Genomic DNA, 12,756 nt, shown 5'->3' on the forward strand with positions numbered 1-12,756 from the left:
GTAGGGAAAAGAAGTAACTTTGTGATACAGCCCTTTGATACCTGCTAAATGTGGAAATAAGGTGTATGGCCTCTCTCCCTTGCTTGGTATGCTGCTTGCCAGGAAAAAGGTTACTCCATTTAGAGCAAAAATTGCCCCTTAGCAGAAAAAAAGAAAGGGGAAAAAAAAGGGAGAAATGCAAGAAGCTGCTGCATTCAGCTGTGCAGCAAAGCAAGCTGGGACAAGACAATACCCAAAGAAATACAAAAGGATAATCAGTGCTAATATCTGCCTTGGAAATAGCATCTATGCATAGCTCTTGACATCCTCCAGTGGGTCCCTGTCACCCTGTTCTAAATACAGTCCTCTTCTGGGAAGCCCTCTGAGCTGGTGTGATATGTGAGCTGTTCAGTCAGCAGAGCTGCACTTCCCTTCCTTGGCTGATTACTGACACATTTATTCTCGATGGGGCAGATCAAGCAGCACTTCAGCATCTTACTTGTTTTGATACAAGTACTTCACATACCTGGAGTAATTATTTAACTCCCCATTATGCACTAAGCTGGTCTGATCATTTAGTAATGAACACAAGTAAGGCCTTGCCAACTGTCTCTTCAGGTTTGTTCCTTTTCTGCTCAGTGCAGGGGAAATCCTGTCGACGTAACCAAGATCTGTCTGATCTCTTTTTGTTTTATATCTAGTCGTGTTACCCTTCTAGTCAAGCTTTCCTGTGAGACTAATGAGGAAGTGCACTACCTGCCTGGAGAACACATTGGGATTTTCCCAGCCAACCAGCCAGAATTAGTCCATGGCCTCATTGCACATGTCAAGGATGCCCCTCCAGCTGATCAGCCTATCAGACTGGAAACCTGCTCTGATGGTGAGTTGTTTCTCTTTAGATAAACAACAAGTTTCTCTAAAATTCCTGAGAATTTATATAGACTGAATTTGAGTACATTATCCTTTCCTTAGGTTTCAAAAGGAATTTGTCGTTGCTTTTAGTTATTCTTATAATTCTCAGTTCTGATTTTGCATACTCTGGCAGTCCATGGTAACTTCTCCAGTGTCCATAGAGTTCTCCTGGGTTAATATTGTTTGTAATTCAGTTGCTGACTTGGCCACTGACTGCAATTAATCAACAAGGGGTAATGGTTTTAAACTGACAGAGGGTAGAATGAGGTTAGATATGAGGAAGAAGTTCTTCACCATGAGGGTAGTAAGGCACTGGCATAAGTTGTCCAGCAAGGCTGTGGGTGCCTCATCCCTGGAGGTGTTCAAGGGCAGTTTGGATGGGACCTTGTGCAGGGACCTTGGTCTGGTGTGAAGTGTCCCTGCTCATTGCAGGGAGGTTGGAACCTGATCTTTAAGGTCTCTTCCAACCTTCACCATTCTATGATTGTTGTTACACATCAGAGTCCTAAAATAGATTCACATGACATTACCATCTTTTCTATCTTAGTAGGAGCAATCTACTAAATCAGAGGATTCTGACACACGGAAAGATCATTTCCTTAAATAAAAGGCTTTTTATTTTAGTGTTCTGTTATCATGCAATTCTCTGCATCAGATCCTGTCCTTACAAAAAGTTTGAAACCTCATATTTAACCCCTTTTCAAAAGGGCCCTGTGTTCTAGACCTGCTGTGACCTCATCTGAAGTCATATTTTGAAGGACACTGAGCTTTGCAAAGCTCTACAGCTGTCAAATGCTGTGGGAATTGCCAAGTGTTCTTTTATTTCCCTCATTTCCAGGTGGCTACTGGACAAGTGACAAAAAGATTCCAGTCTGCACACTCCACCAGGCTTTCACATACTTGCTTGATATCACTACTCCACCCTCCCAACAACTGCTAAAAAACCTCTCCCAGCTGGTAACAGCGGAACGAGACAAACAGAGACTAGAAATTTTATGTCAGGTAAGTGTTAAGGATAGATTTGTGTTAGAAATACTGTGCACTGGACCATCTGAGGCCCTTTGATTGGGGAGTAAAAGCTTCAGGAATTTTTGTAGTGATGGTGCTTCATTTTTAACCCTCTGTTACATGTTCTGTGTGCCTGTAAAACCAACCACAGTGAGAAAAAGGATGGTCTTGTGGCCTAGCCGGGGCGTGGGAATCACAAGATTTCTTCAGATCTGGTGTTTCCTGTGTGGTTCTGGGTGGGTCATTTTGCCTGCCTGTTTCTCTTGCCTGCCTCGTGGTGGTTTCTGGTTGAAACACCATTAAAAGACCTTACAGTTTGCAGGTGGAGGGGGACTTGTAGATAAATTTTGTGAGGCATTTGATAGCATGAGAGTGAGAGGGATGTTGCTTTAATTAACCCAAGACCCACTGAGGTGGTGGGTGTTTGCTTTTCCTGCTGGGCTCAGCAAGGCTCAGGAGAGATCAGGACCTGGGCCCATGCAGTTTTGTGGATATCCCATAGAAAGAGCTGAGAAACAGATTCTACTTCAGCTTCTACATCCTCAGTGAGAGAGCTGGTATCTGAAAAAATCACAGCAGGTTCTCTGTACTTCTGTTTTCAAAAATTCAGCTATTTCTTAGGAAACCCCAGTATTGGTCTAGGCAAAGTTTTGAGAATTCTCAGATCATTTGCCTGCATATTGAATTGAAGGATTCTTATAAATAAGTAACACTTCAAATATCCCTGCCCTCCTGAACTCGGCAGGAGCTGGTAACATTGTGATGGTGGCCTTTGCCTTTTAGAGCACAGAAGAATACAATAAATGGAAGTTTTACAACATCCCCAACATCCTGGAGGTCCTGGAGGAGTTTCCTTCTGCTGAGGTCTCCACAGCTTTCCTGCTAACACAGCTGCCCCTTCTGAAGCCCAGGTATTATTCTGTCAGCTCCTCCTGTGACATGACACCCAGAGAGATTCATCTGACAGTTGCAGTTGTAAACTACAGGACAAGAGGTAATGAATTGTTGGTTTTGTTTCTGTCTTAATTCCATTAATGATATTTAGGCTGCATTGTGGTTCAGAAAAAAAGCCTGTTTGCCATGTGGCATGAAGCAAAACCAAAAAGTTTGTGTCAGCTTTTGCTAAAGGTCTGCATTGTCAGAAGTGTATCCTTGTTTTATAAATCATTACTAGATAGACACTTACTTAAACCCCATAATTTTAAGGACAAAATCTGCTTTTTAAAAAAAACTGAGAGCTTTTGGATACTGACAGAGGTGTTTTCCTTTGCTCTGATTAGATGGACAAGGGCCTTTGCACCATGGAGTTTGCAGCACGTGGCTGAACACAGTAGCTCTCAATGAAATGGTTCCATGCTTTGTACGCAGGTGAGTGTAGGACAGAGAAAATTTAAAAAATAAACCAATAAAACCCCATCAGTTCTTAATTCAGCTTCTTCAGTGGGTTTTTTTATTCATTGTTTGCATATAATTTTCAAGTGAGTGGTGAGTGCCAGTTGGAATATCTTGAGTTTGAGGAGAGAGGGAGCTCCCTGTCCTTCCAGAGATGAGATCCTTTACCTTGTCTTATGTTGAGTAAAATCATAAATCACCAGAAGATTCTGAAAGAATTCCCTCCATAGGGGCAGCATCCCCACTGCCACCATATCCACTTAGCACAAGTAAAGCTAAGGAAACAAGAAGCAGTTGTCACCAAGTTAAGCCCTGTTACTGTTTTCAAATGGGTCACTTGGGCTGTGCTGCTCAAAATCATTTCAGAAGCTGACACTGAGAAGTCAGTCATAAACCTAATTACTGTCTTTTTGCCTTGTAGGGCTAATGGATTCCAGCTCCCAGGGGAGCCAAGCAAGCCCTGCATTCTGATAGGTCCAGGAACAGGAATTGCTCCCTTCAGAAGTTTCTGGCAGCAACGTCTCTATGACTTGGAAAAGAAAGGTACTGGTGGGGACTGGCACAAAGAGGAGCCCATCCTCATCCAGGAGCAGAATAACTCATAACTCATCCAGCAGCAGAAGACATCCCTAGTCCTCCCAATAAAATTTCTACAGATGGAGACAACTAGCAACATTAGCCAAGTAAACCATGTAGAGTTTTGTCCTCCCAAGACTGATTGGACACTGCACAGAAAGAGCTAATAATTCCATCCCAATTGAGACCTTCTGGTGGTCTTGGAGGTATTTGGTCACTTGGAGGGAGCAGCCTGGGTGTCCTGTGAATTCTGTATGTTCAGTGCCTGCCCCAGGTGCTCACAGGGACCACAACACAGAGAGTAAACACCTTGGCCTGTGGTATCAGCCTGTCTGGGGAACCTGCTCCAGCAGGAGATTCCACATGGCTCTCCAAGGACTCGGGCAGGTTCAGTCCTAGTGCAGGACCCTAAAATCAGAACCTGTCACACACAAACACATACACACTCCCTGTCTCAGATGTTTAGTGAGAAAGGTTAATTAGAAAGTAGTTCTACAGGCAGCTACATTTTTTTTTTATTTTTTTTTTCTTCTTTGCCTAAAGACGAAACACTTTCCAATGTTGGTTTCAGGGATCAAAGGTGGGGACATGACGTTGCTGTTTGGCTGCCGGCAGCCAGACCTGGATCACATCTACAGAGAAGAGACTGAGGAAATGAAGAGGAAGGGAGTCCTGAAGGAAGTTTATACAGCTTACTCCAGACAGCCTGGCCAAGCTAAGGTAAAGCTCCTTTGCTCTTTAAGTGTTGGCTCCTTCCAGAATAGTCCCTCAGGGTAAGATTTGGGCTCTGTTTAACACTATTCTTAACAAAAATGGGAGCATTTTGCTTGAGTGTGTTGTAAACAAGTGACAAAAGGCCCCACTCCTTCAAAACAGAGGAGGAGAATCTCACTGTGCACTTCTGTAAAAGCAAGCTATAGAAATATAAAACCCTTGCTGCCATGTACAGAGTCATGACAGACATATGATTGAAACTGTAAGTGCAAATAGTCTTTGAAACTAGAAGCTGGAATATTTTCAGAAATCTGAAGTTTTATAGGATTTGGTTTAACTAACTCCATGAGTTAGAAATGAGCTGGCTCATTTCACTGGCTCACCACTTCAATGACACAGCGACCCTGGAAATGAATTTTGCTTAGATGAAATCTTGACTGGAGAAAACAACAGCACTTCAGCAGTCCTCTTTTAGATATCCTGCTCTCCTGGCAAGTTGGGAGACTTTGGCAGTTGTAACTGGTTCTAAAAAAAAAGAATAGACTTAGTCTGCTCTAGTTTAATCAGGAGACAGGTCAAGCCTCTAAATCTGGGGCTTGTAAAGGTGGCATGAAGATATTTTTCTTCTCCTTTGCTGTGGTGCAACACACAGCTGGCATAGACAGGGCATTGAGAGTCTTACCACATGGAGTTTAGAAAAGCCAATGGCCAAAGTAGCATTTAGGAAACCTTCCCTGATGATCCTTATTCTGTTTCTAAGGTCTATGTACAAGATGTTCTTCAAAGCAAGTTGGAGACCAAAGTGTACAACCTCTTGCATAAGGAAGGGGGGCATCTGTACATCTGTGGAGACGTGCACATGGCTAAGGATGTTGCTCAGACTTTGAAAGGGCTGCTTGCAAAACACCTGAACCTCAATGAGCAGCAGGCAGAGGAGTATTTCTTCCAGCTAAAGGTATGCTGTGAGGTGCAAGACTTTCTTTCCAATCAGTGTTCCAGGAGTGGTTAAAGAAGTCTTCAAAGTCGCACTCAGGATCTTGCAGGCTGCCATGAACTTTGTATGGGGAAAAAAGCTTTAAGTGCTCAGCTTAGTCCACCACTATGATTTAAAATGCAGTTTCTGCTTGGTTAGGGTGTGAGAGTGACACGTGCTGTTCTTCTCCATCTACCATTTCTCCCAGTGTTTCCCTTTGGGTCCAGGACATGAGCTGTGCAGCATGTCTAGAACAGCAAGAGTTTGAGACTTTATTGCACCAATGGAGGACAGTGAGTTAAGAAATTAGTGAGCCTCTCACTAAGAACACAGTGCCTGGGTCTGCTGGCTTTTTAGGGCACTTTTGTTACCAGAATGTGTCCTGAAGCACGTGTGTCTGGTGTTCAGACAAGTTCCTTTCCTTGACAAGAGCAGCAGTCCACCATCACAGAGCCAGTCACACAAATGCAAAAGACCTTTTAGTTACTTAACTGCTACAGAAGAAGGAGTTGGCAGGATTGAAATAATCTCTGGAGTTTCCTTTCTCTTTTTGCAGAACCAAAGGCGATACCACGAAGACATATTTGGGGCTGTATTCCCATATGAAGTCAAAAGAGGTGTAAGAGCTTTGCAACCCACCAGTCCAAGAAGAACAAATCAACTTACATTTTAGACAAAACTTGCACATTTACTGCTACATTCAAATATCAAGGGGTGAAATCCTCTTTCTTATACGTTAAATACATGTATATGATTGTAGGATTTCACTTTTAAACCTCAGCCTTAATTAAGAAAGATACTACATCTGAGTTTTGTTGCTATTTATTCTGAGACTCCTTTGAATAGATTCTCTTAATAGTGAAGATGCAAATTATTTTTTTAATCTGCTAGTGGAAATCTGCTATTTTTATAAATACCAGGAAGACTTAGTTTTTTTCCTGTGTAAGCTAGAACGGAAGTCTTTTTTTTGAAATGCACTGTTTATCTTTAATTTATTTATATCAGATTGTTTTACTATGCATATTATCTTCACTTTACAGCAAGTAAATGGGTGGCTGTCTCACTTGGAAGTGTGTGGTCACACTTGTTGAAGCTGAAGCAATATTTGCAGATCAGATAATAATATAGTGGTTCATAGATGGGAATACCTGCTACATACACTTGAGATGTGTGCACATGAGGAGAGGCAGTAGTTTTGAATTCTGCTTTGTGTGATTCAGGTACTTGAACCTGAATTGTTGTTGTTACACAGCCTATGGCAGTATGGCTCAGAAAATCCAAAAGCACTTTGTATGTTTGAACTGTATGCTCTGATTTACTTGATTTGTTTGTAATAAAGATGCCTTTATATTGAAACAAGTTGGTGTGGATTAAATGTACCTATTTTTGCTGTTGGCTTCAGCCTAAACAGGTAGAGTTAGCTAAGTAAGAAGTTCTCAGGTTCTGGTGAGGTGGGTTTGGCTCCAGGCAATGCTACTTCCATAAGTAAAAAGCCCATCTCCAGGAGTTGCACAGTCTCCCTAAGATTAGTTACGTATTTTTTTTACTGCCTGGAAAGTGAGAATTTGCACCCACAGACTGTGAGATGGGCTTGCAAATGGCAAGACTATACAATAGCAATGAGAGCAAAATATTTTGCCCTAGTTTTATTTTGACTGTGGCTCTTTCTGTGCCTTGTAGTTATGTCAGAGCCTTTAGTTCTTTCTCTAAAATTACCAGGACTATATGATCACATTAAAAAAGTTGAATGTGAGATTTTTCCTTTGTCCCTTTTCTCCAGAAGCTGGAACCTGATGAAGGAGGAGTTGAGTATGTACAGTGTGTTCCACATGTGCTTCAAGACAGCCTTAGACATGAGACCAAGAATACAGCATAGATGAAAGAATTTGGGCAGTGGTGGCAGAGAACAGGACATATCAAATAGCAGCTACAAAGACTAAAGGACAGAGGAGGTTCCTGGCAAGTATGGAATGCTGATGGGCACCTGGTATATATACTCTGTCAGTGTTATCTCATGCTTCATCTAATTGATTTTAGATTTCTGGGGTGGGATGGAAATGGCACATTTCCATTAAGAAAGTTCTCCAGAAGCTCAGGGCTTCACATGAATCCAGCAGAAGCAGGGAACAGAACAAAGTGCCATACCTCAAAGTGCTGGTCTGCTCCATGTCCTTTTGGGATGCACATCACTGCACAGCCCATTTTGCATACACATGACTAAACAGGACAATTTCCTTGCCAGGATGCTTTCTTTGGATCTCAGGTGTCTTTGCCAAGTAATCACTTACTTTAAAGCATTACTGTAATCCTCTGTAAGTTCACTTTCATTTGTGGAGTCAGAAACACAGAAAAAAAAAAAAAAAAGTCCTGCTTTTTCTGCCCAGTGCAGAGCAGGCTGGAGTGCCCTGAGATAATTCCATGTGGTGAAAAGGAGGGACACCATGGCAAACTGCCAGCCAGGGAAGTAAGAACATTGTTCCTTCCTGGACTTGTGGCAAGTCAGAGCAAGATACACAAGTGTTTGTGTATCAGCTCAGAAGTTGCATGACTTTCCATTTACATGTTCTAAGTTGATGAGACAAGTTTTACTGGGGGAACTTCTCATTTTCACCCCACCATTGCGAAAATTTCCTCCTAGCCAAGAAGTGAGAAGGCAGATAAAGGATGAAGAAAAGCAGAGTTCTGTTTTAGTTCTTTGTGAATGTATTTAAACTGGTCTCAACTGTAAGTTAGCTTCAGTTGCAGCACTGATCTGAAGCTGGGTATAATTGCTTTTTCTACAGAAATGGGGAAGATGAAGTGCAACTTTTAAGGTCAGTGGATAATTATTCTATTCCAAGATAAAAACTGAAACTTCCTTTAAGAAACCAGATACAAAAGATACCTTTTAAAATCCTGAATGTGATCAAATAGCCTGTTCTGTGGTTAATTAAGTGGCCATGACAGCCCCAAATAAGGTACCGGATTTAAGCATGTGCGTTAGTTTAAGCACCTGATGCTGCTAAAGGCAGAGGAACCATTCTGGGCTAAAAGTTCCTGAGATGGTTCATGCACCTCGCTGATTAACGCTTTCTAGAGCAATTAGCAGCTTGTTCCGTGAACACTTAAGCCCATTTTATATGGCTATAGTGGAATTCAGCATGAGAAGAGGCCTCGTGGCCAGCCAGGGGCTGAATCCAGGGCTTTTTCTTCCCGGTTCTTTAGCCACTGTTGGAAAAAGACTGAGATACACCAGGTGAATTGCTCCAACTGAACTGGGGATGCCATGGAGGGTTCCCAGGCCCCGGGTGTGTCCTGGGTTTGCAGCGTGGAGACAAATCTGTGGGATACATAGGAATGTGTCTGAAATTTGCTGCGCAATCTGGCCTTGATCGACCACGACTGCAGCCCGTGCTTCTTAACCTGCTCTTCCCTCGCATGTATGAACTTCAGCTCTTCCCTAATATGCACTCACTTCAGCTCTTCCCTCGAGGAAAAGGAAAGGGATCTGTGGGTGGGACAGAATGAGGGGTCAGGAAGGTTCCCGGCTGAGGGGCCGGGCAGGTGGGGCCGATCAGAAAATACTATATGAGAACAAACTTCTTTGCTGTGAGAGTGCCAGAGCCCTGGGCCAGGCTGCCCAGAGAGGCTGTGGAGTCTCCTTCTCTGGAGACATTCCAACCCCCCTGGACACGTTCCTGTGTGATGTGCTCTGGGTGCCCCTGCTCTGGCAGGGGGGTTGGGCTGGGGGAGCTTTCCAGGTCCCTTCCAACCCCTGGGATTCTGTGATTGATCCTGTGATCAGCCCCGGCCTCGCAGAGCTCTGAGGAGAGGACGGCGGGACGAGCTCGGGTAGGTGAATGGCTTTTCTTGTTGGTGTTTTGCTTTGTTGTTTTGTTGTTTTTTTTAAAAACCCTAATCGGCGGGATGTGTACAGAAGTTCTCAAAGAGTGTGTGTTCTAGATGGTGTGGGTGAAGGAGACTTGGCTGCCCTGCCCGGGCCCTGAGGCCGAGCTCTGAGAGAGGATCACACTCTCTTGTGTCCAGCTCCCTTGTTGGGGACTTGGCTTCAGTCAGTTTATTTGTAGCCTGTGGGTTGTTTTCTGGTGCCTGCTCTGAAGGAACCTCCGGAACCTGCGCTGAGGTGTTGGGTGTGAACTGTGAGTTGAACCAGCAGGAAGGCCCGGCAGGGCTTCTGAAATGGTTCCCTCTGGTTTTAAGGCTTAAAATGCAGCTGAGTGTTGTTCTGGAGCTGGCTGGCTGTTTGGGCTTGGGTTTTGTTTCCCTTGAGGTGTGAGTACTGGTTGCCTCAGAAAAAAAAGAGGCGAGGGGAACCTTTTGTTGTCTTTCAGAGGAAACTGGTTTTGGGCTGTTTGTCGATAAAAGAGAAATATCATAGAAAGGCTCTTAAAAATAATAAAAAAATGTGATTAAACAGAAGCAGTGCACTTGGTTGTATAAATAATGGGTTCAGAGTTTTAGGCTTTCAGGAGGAGACAGGTATTTAAGGTTTTTTCCCACAAAACGTGCTTTGCCAGACTTCCTAGATGGCTGCTGATGTTAAATGCCTCTTGATCCCAGGTGAATGCACTTGTGCAGGGAGCTGGGTCTCTTCAGGCCCTGCTGGTGTCCCTGTGTGCTGGGGAGGAGCAGGGGGGGCTTTCAGACCACCAGGCTGCAATGGCTTTGCTCTAACTATGCCTGGGCAGATGCCAACCTGTTCTAGATTGCAGCTGGTGGGATATAACCTTTATGCTTGAAGATGGCTTCTTTTTTTAGTATTATTTTTTGATCAAACACCCTTGCCCTTCAAGTTTAATTGAGAATTACATTCATTATTTCTTATTACTCATGAAAGACAGCGAAGCTCAAGTTATCTTAAGCTTTTTTATTGTTTGCGCATGGAAGATCCAGATAAGATGGATGAAATGTAAAATTGTGCTCTTTATAATGCCTTGGCATTTTCCCTGCAGGACAGTCCAGTGCTGCTCTTATTTCCAGCATCGAGTTGTTTGGCAGCAGGGTCAGGTTCCTGGGGTTAATGAGCACCCTGCGGTGTCAGCGCAGCTCTGTCCTGCTGGCAGAGCTTTCCCCGCTCAGGGGGGGGAAGAGGTTGTGGCAGGATCTGGTGAGGGACCAGGCAGGTGCCCTGCAGGCCTCTGGGGGAATGACTGCAAATAATTGCGAGTAAACTCTTTAACTGGCTGCGTCGCTGGTGCAGAGGGGCAGGAGGGGCCGCTGTCAGAGCGTGGCAGCAGCCACCAGGTTCCAGGGCAGGCCTTGGCAGGAGGCTGAGGAGCTGAGGGAGCTCAGGTCTGGCCTCTCCTCTCAATGCCTTTCGCCATCATGCTCTCCTCACTTGTCGTTTGATGCAATTTGTTGCAAGAATCTCGAGTTACAGGAAAAAGGAGCTGAGCTTGCAGAACAGACACTTGTCATCTCATTTGGTGATGTCAGTGGTGGACAGCTCATACAATGGGAAGAAGGCAAACGGGCCTAAAGGCCATAAATTAACAACTCAATCTAGTGAAAGAAAGCTGTAGGACACAGCAAGGACCACACACAAAAGCTGTGATGTGATTTCTTCTTATTATTATTTTTAAAATCTTTTTCCTTACATCAGCCAAACCTGAGACTCCCGTCACCCTTTCCTTCAGGACATTATTCCAAGAGCTTCTGTGTTGTGATAGGATTTCTAGAAATGGGACCCCCCTTCTGTCACAACAGCTCCTTGTCCTTGCCCAGTGCAGAGCAGGGTTTTTAACACGTGCTACTCTGTGCCCCCCAGGTCCAGCTGTGGCACAGGTTCTACTTCAAGGTGCACCCCCAGCCTTGCTGGTGCCTGGGGGGGGGTCTGTGTGTGCCACGGGGTGTCCCATGCACTGGGGCTGCCCTGGCTTTGGTAATTAGTCCCACAAGGATGACCCATCCCGTTTGTAGGGCCCTGTGTCTATTGGGCAATGGAAATATGATGAGAAATCCCCTTCTGCTGCCTCACTCAGGACAAGGGAAGGGCAGGGAGGGGAGAGGGTGAAGAGCTGCAAGGAAAAGTGGTGTTGGAGCTGGTGACCCCCCTGTGCATCAGCTGACACATGGCAGCAGGACTGTCACCTCAGCATCCACTTCTCTCTCTTCCTACACACTTTCCACATTTCCTGGTCTTTTACATATATCACCTTGAATTCCTAACTTCAAACCACACAGAAAACCTCCCACTGTTAAGAGAAAGTTGATCCAGGGCACGCTTTCCCTGAGGGCAAATGCTAACTAGGAGAGAGAATGAAAAGGCACCAAGTGCTTCTTGTGGCTGTGTCTCTTGCCTGTGAACTTCCCATGGCCCAACACCATCTCAAAGCCAACTACTCTGGGGTGGGGTTTTGTGGCCTCCCAGTGTCACTGCTTCAGGGTCCTGTGAATCCTTACAATGTGTCAGTGGGCCACTGGAAATCTGCTCCTGTTTTAATTTGGCTATGAGTAGATGGGGGGAGAAAAAGGTCAAACCATGATTCTGTAACTTTGGCTTTATCCAGAGCAAAGATTTATTCACTGAAAAGTTTCCTACATATCCAGAATTTCATTAGCATAGAGTGCACTCTTTTTTTTTTCTTTTTCTGGTTGCATAAACTAATACAGAAACTGTTGTTAATACTAACAATTTTTAATTAATTTAATAGTAATTCTGGAAGACACTCAGTTGATAGAAAATATAAAAAAAAATTATTTTTTTTTTACTGTACAAAGTTTACATCACATTTGAAAAGAAAACGTGTCCATTTTCACCATATTACAGACTCCATTTACATTCACTACTGACGTGTGGCTTTTGTAGCAGCATTTGTACAGCCAGCTTCACATTGACAACTCCACGACTGACCGTGCTTCAGGTCCTTAACACCAGCACACCAGGAAGGAGACAGGACAGTGACCACAGAACAAGGCAACCGCACAACTGTTGCTTGGTTTGCAAAGTGTTGAGGGGTCAGAGAGCTCTGCTCTTCTCACAGCTGTACAAACGTGTCTTACATCAGCTGATTAAAACAAAATTTATCCTAGAGACAGTCATGAGCCTGTACTCTCTGATACACAGGGTCCAGGAGGCTGGGGTTTGCTTTCAAGAGCAATTGATGGGTATTAAACGTAAAACCAAGGTCGGGTTGAATTTGAATCCCAAAACTCATGATTACAGGCAGGTTTTGGAAGCCCCTCCTGCCTCCGGAGGGAAG

The 12,756-nt window shown here is 44.2% G+C and overlaps 1 protein-coding gene across 1 annotated transcript in view; it reads left to right on the forward strand.

Moving 5' to 3' along the window:
• Positions 1-6,227, forward strand: part of NOS2 (nitric oxide synthase 2, inducible) — a 17,948-nt gene extending 11,721 nt beyond the window's left edge. Inside the window, exons 19-26 of the mRNA XM_010009095.1 lie at positions 681-859; positions 1,730-1,893; positions 2,683-2,893; positions 3,180-3,267; positions 3,713-3,834; positions 4,439-4,587; positions 5,342-5,536; positions 6,111-6,227. Coding sequence (XP_010007397.1) covers positions 681-859; positions 1,730-1,893; positions 2,683-2,893; positions 3,180-3,267; positions 3,713-3,834; positions 4,439-4,587; positions 5,342-5,536; positions 6,111-6,227 — 1,225 coding nt within the window. The remainder of the gene's footprint in view (positions 1-680; positions 860-1,729; positions 1,894-2,682; positions 2,894-3,179; positions 3,268-3,712; positions 3,835-4,438; positions 4,588-5,341; positions 5,537-6,110) is intronic.
• Positions 6,228-12,756: the final 6,529 nt, after the last annotated feature.

This window comes from Chaetura pelagica, unplaced genomic scaffold (genome assembly GCF_000747805.2).
Source record: "Chaetura pelagica isolate M959 unplaced genomic scaffold, ChaPel_1.0 scaffold72, whole genome shotgun sequence".
Classification (NCBI taxonomy): domain Eukaryota; kingdom Metazoa; phylum Chordata; class Aves; order Apodiformes; family Apodidae; genus Chaetura; species Chaetura pelagica.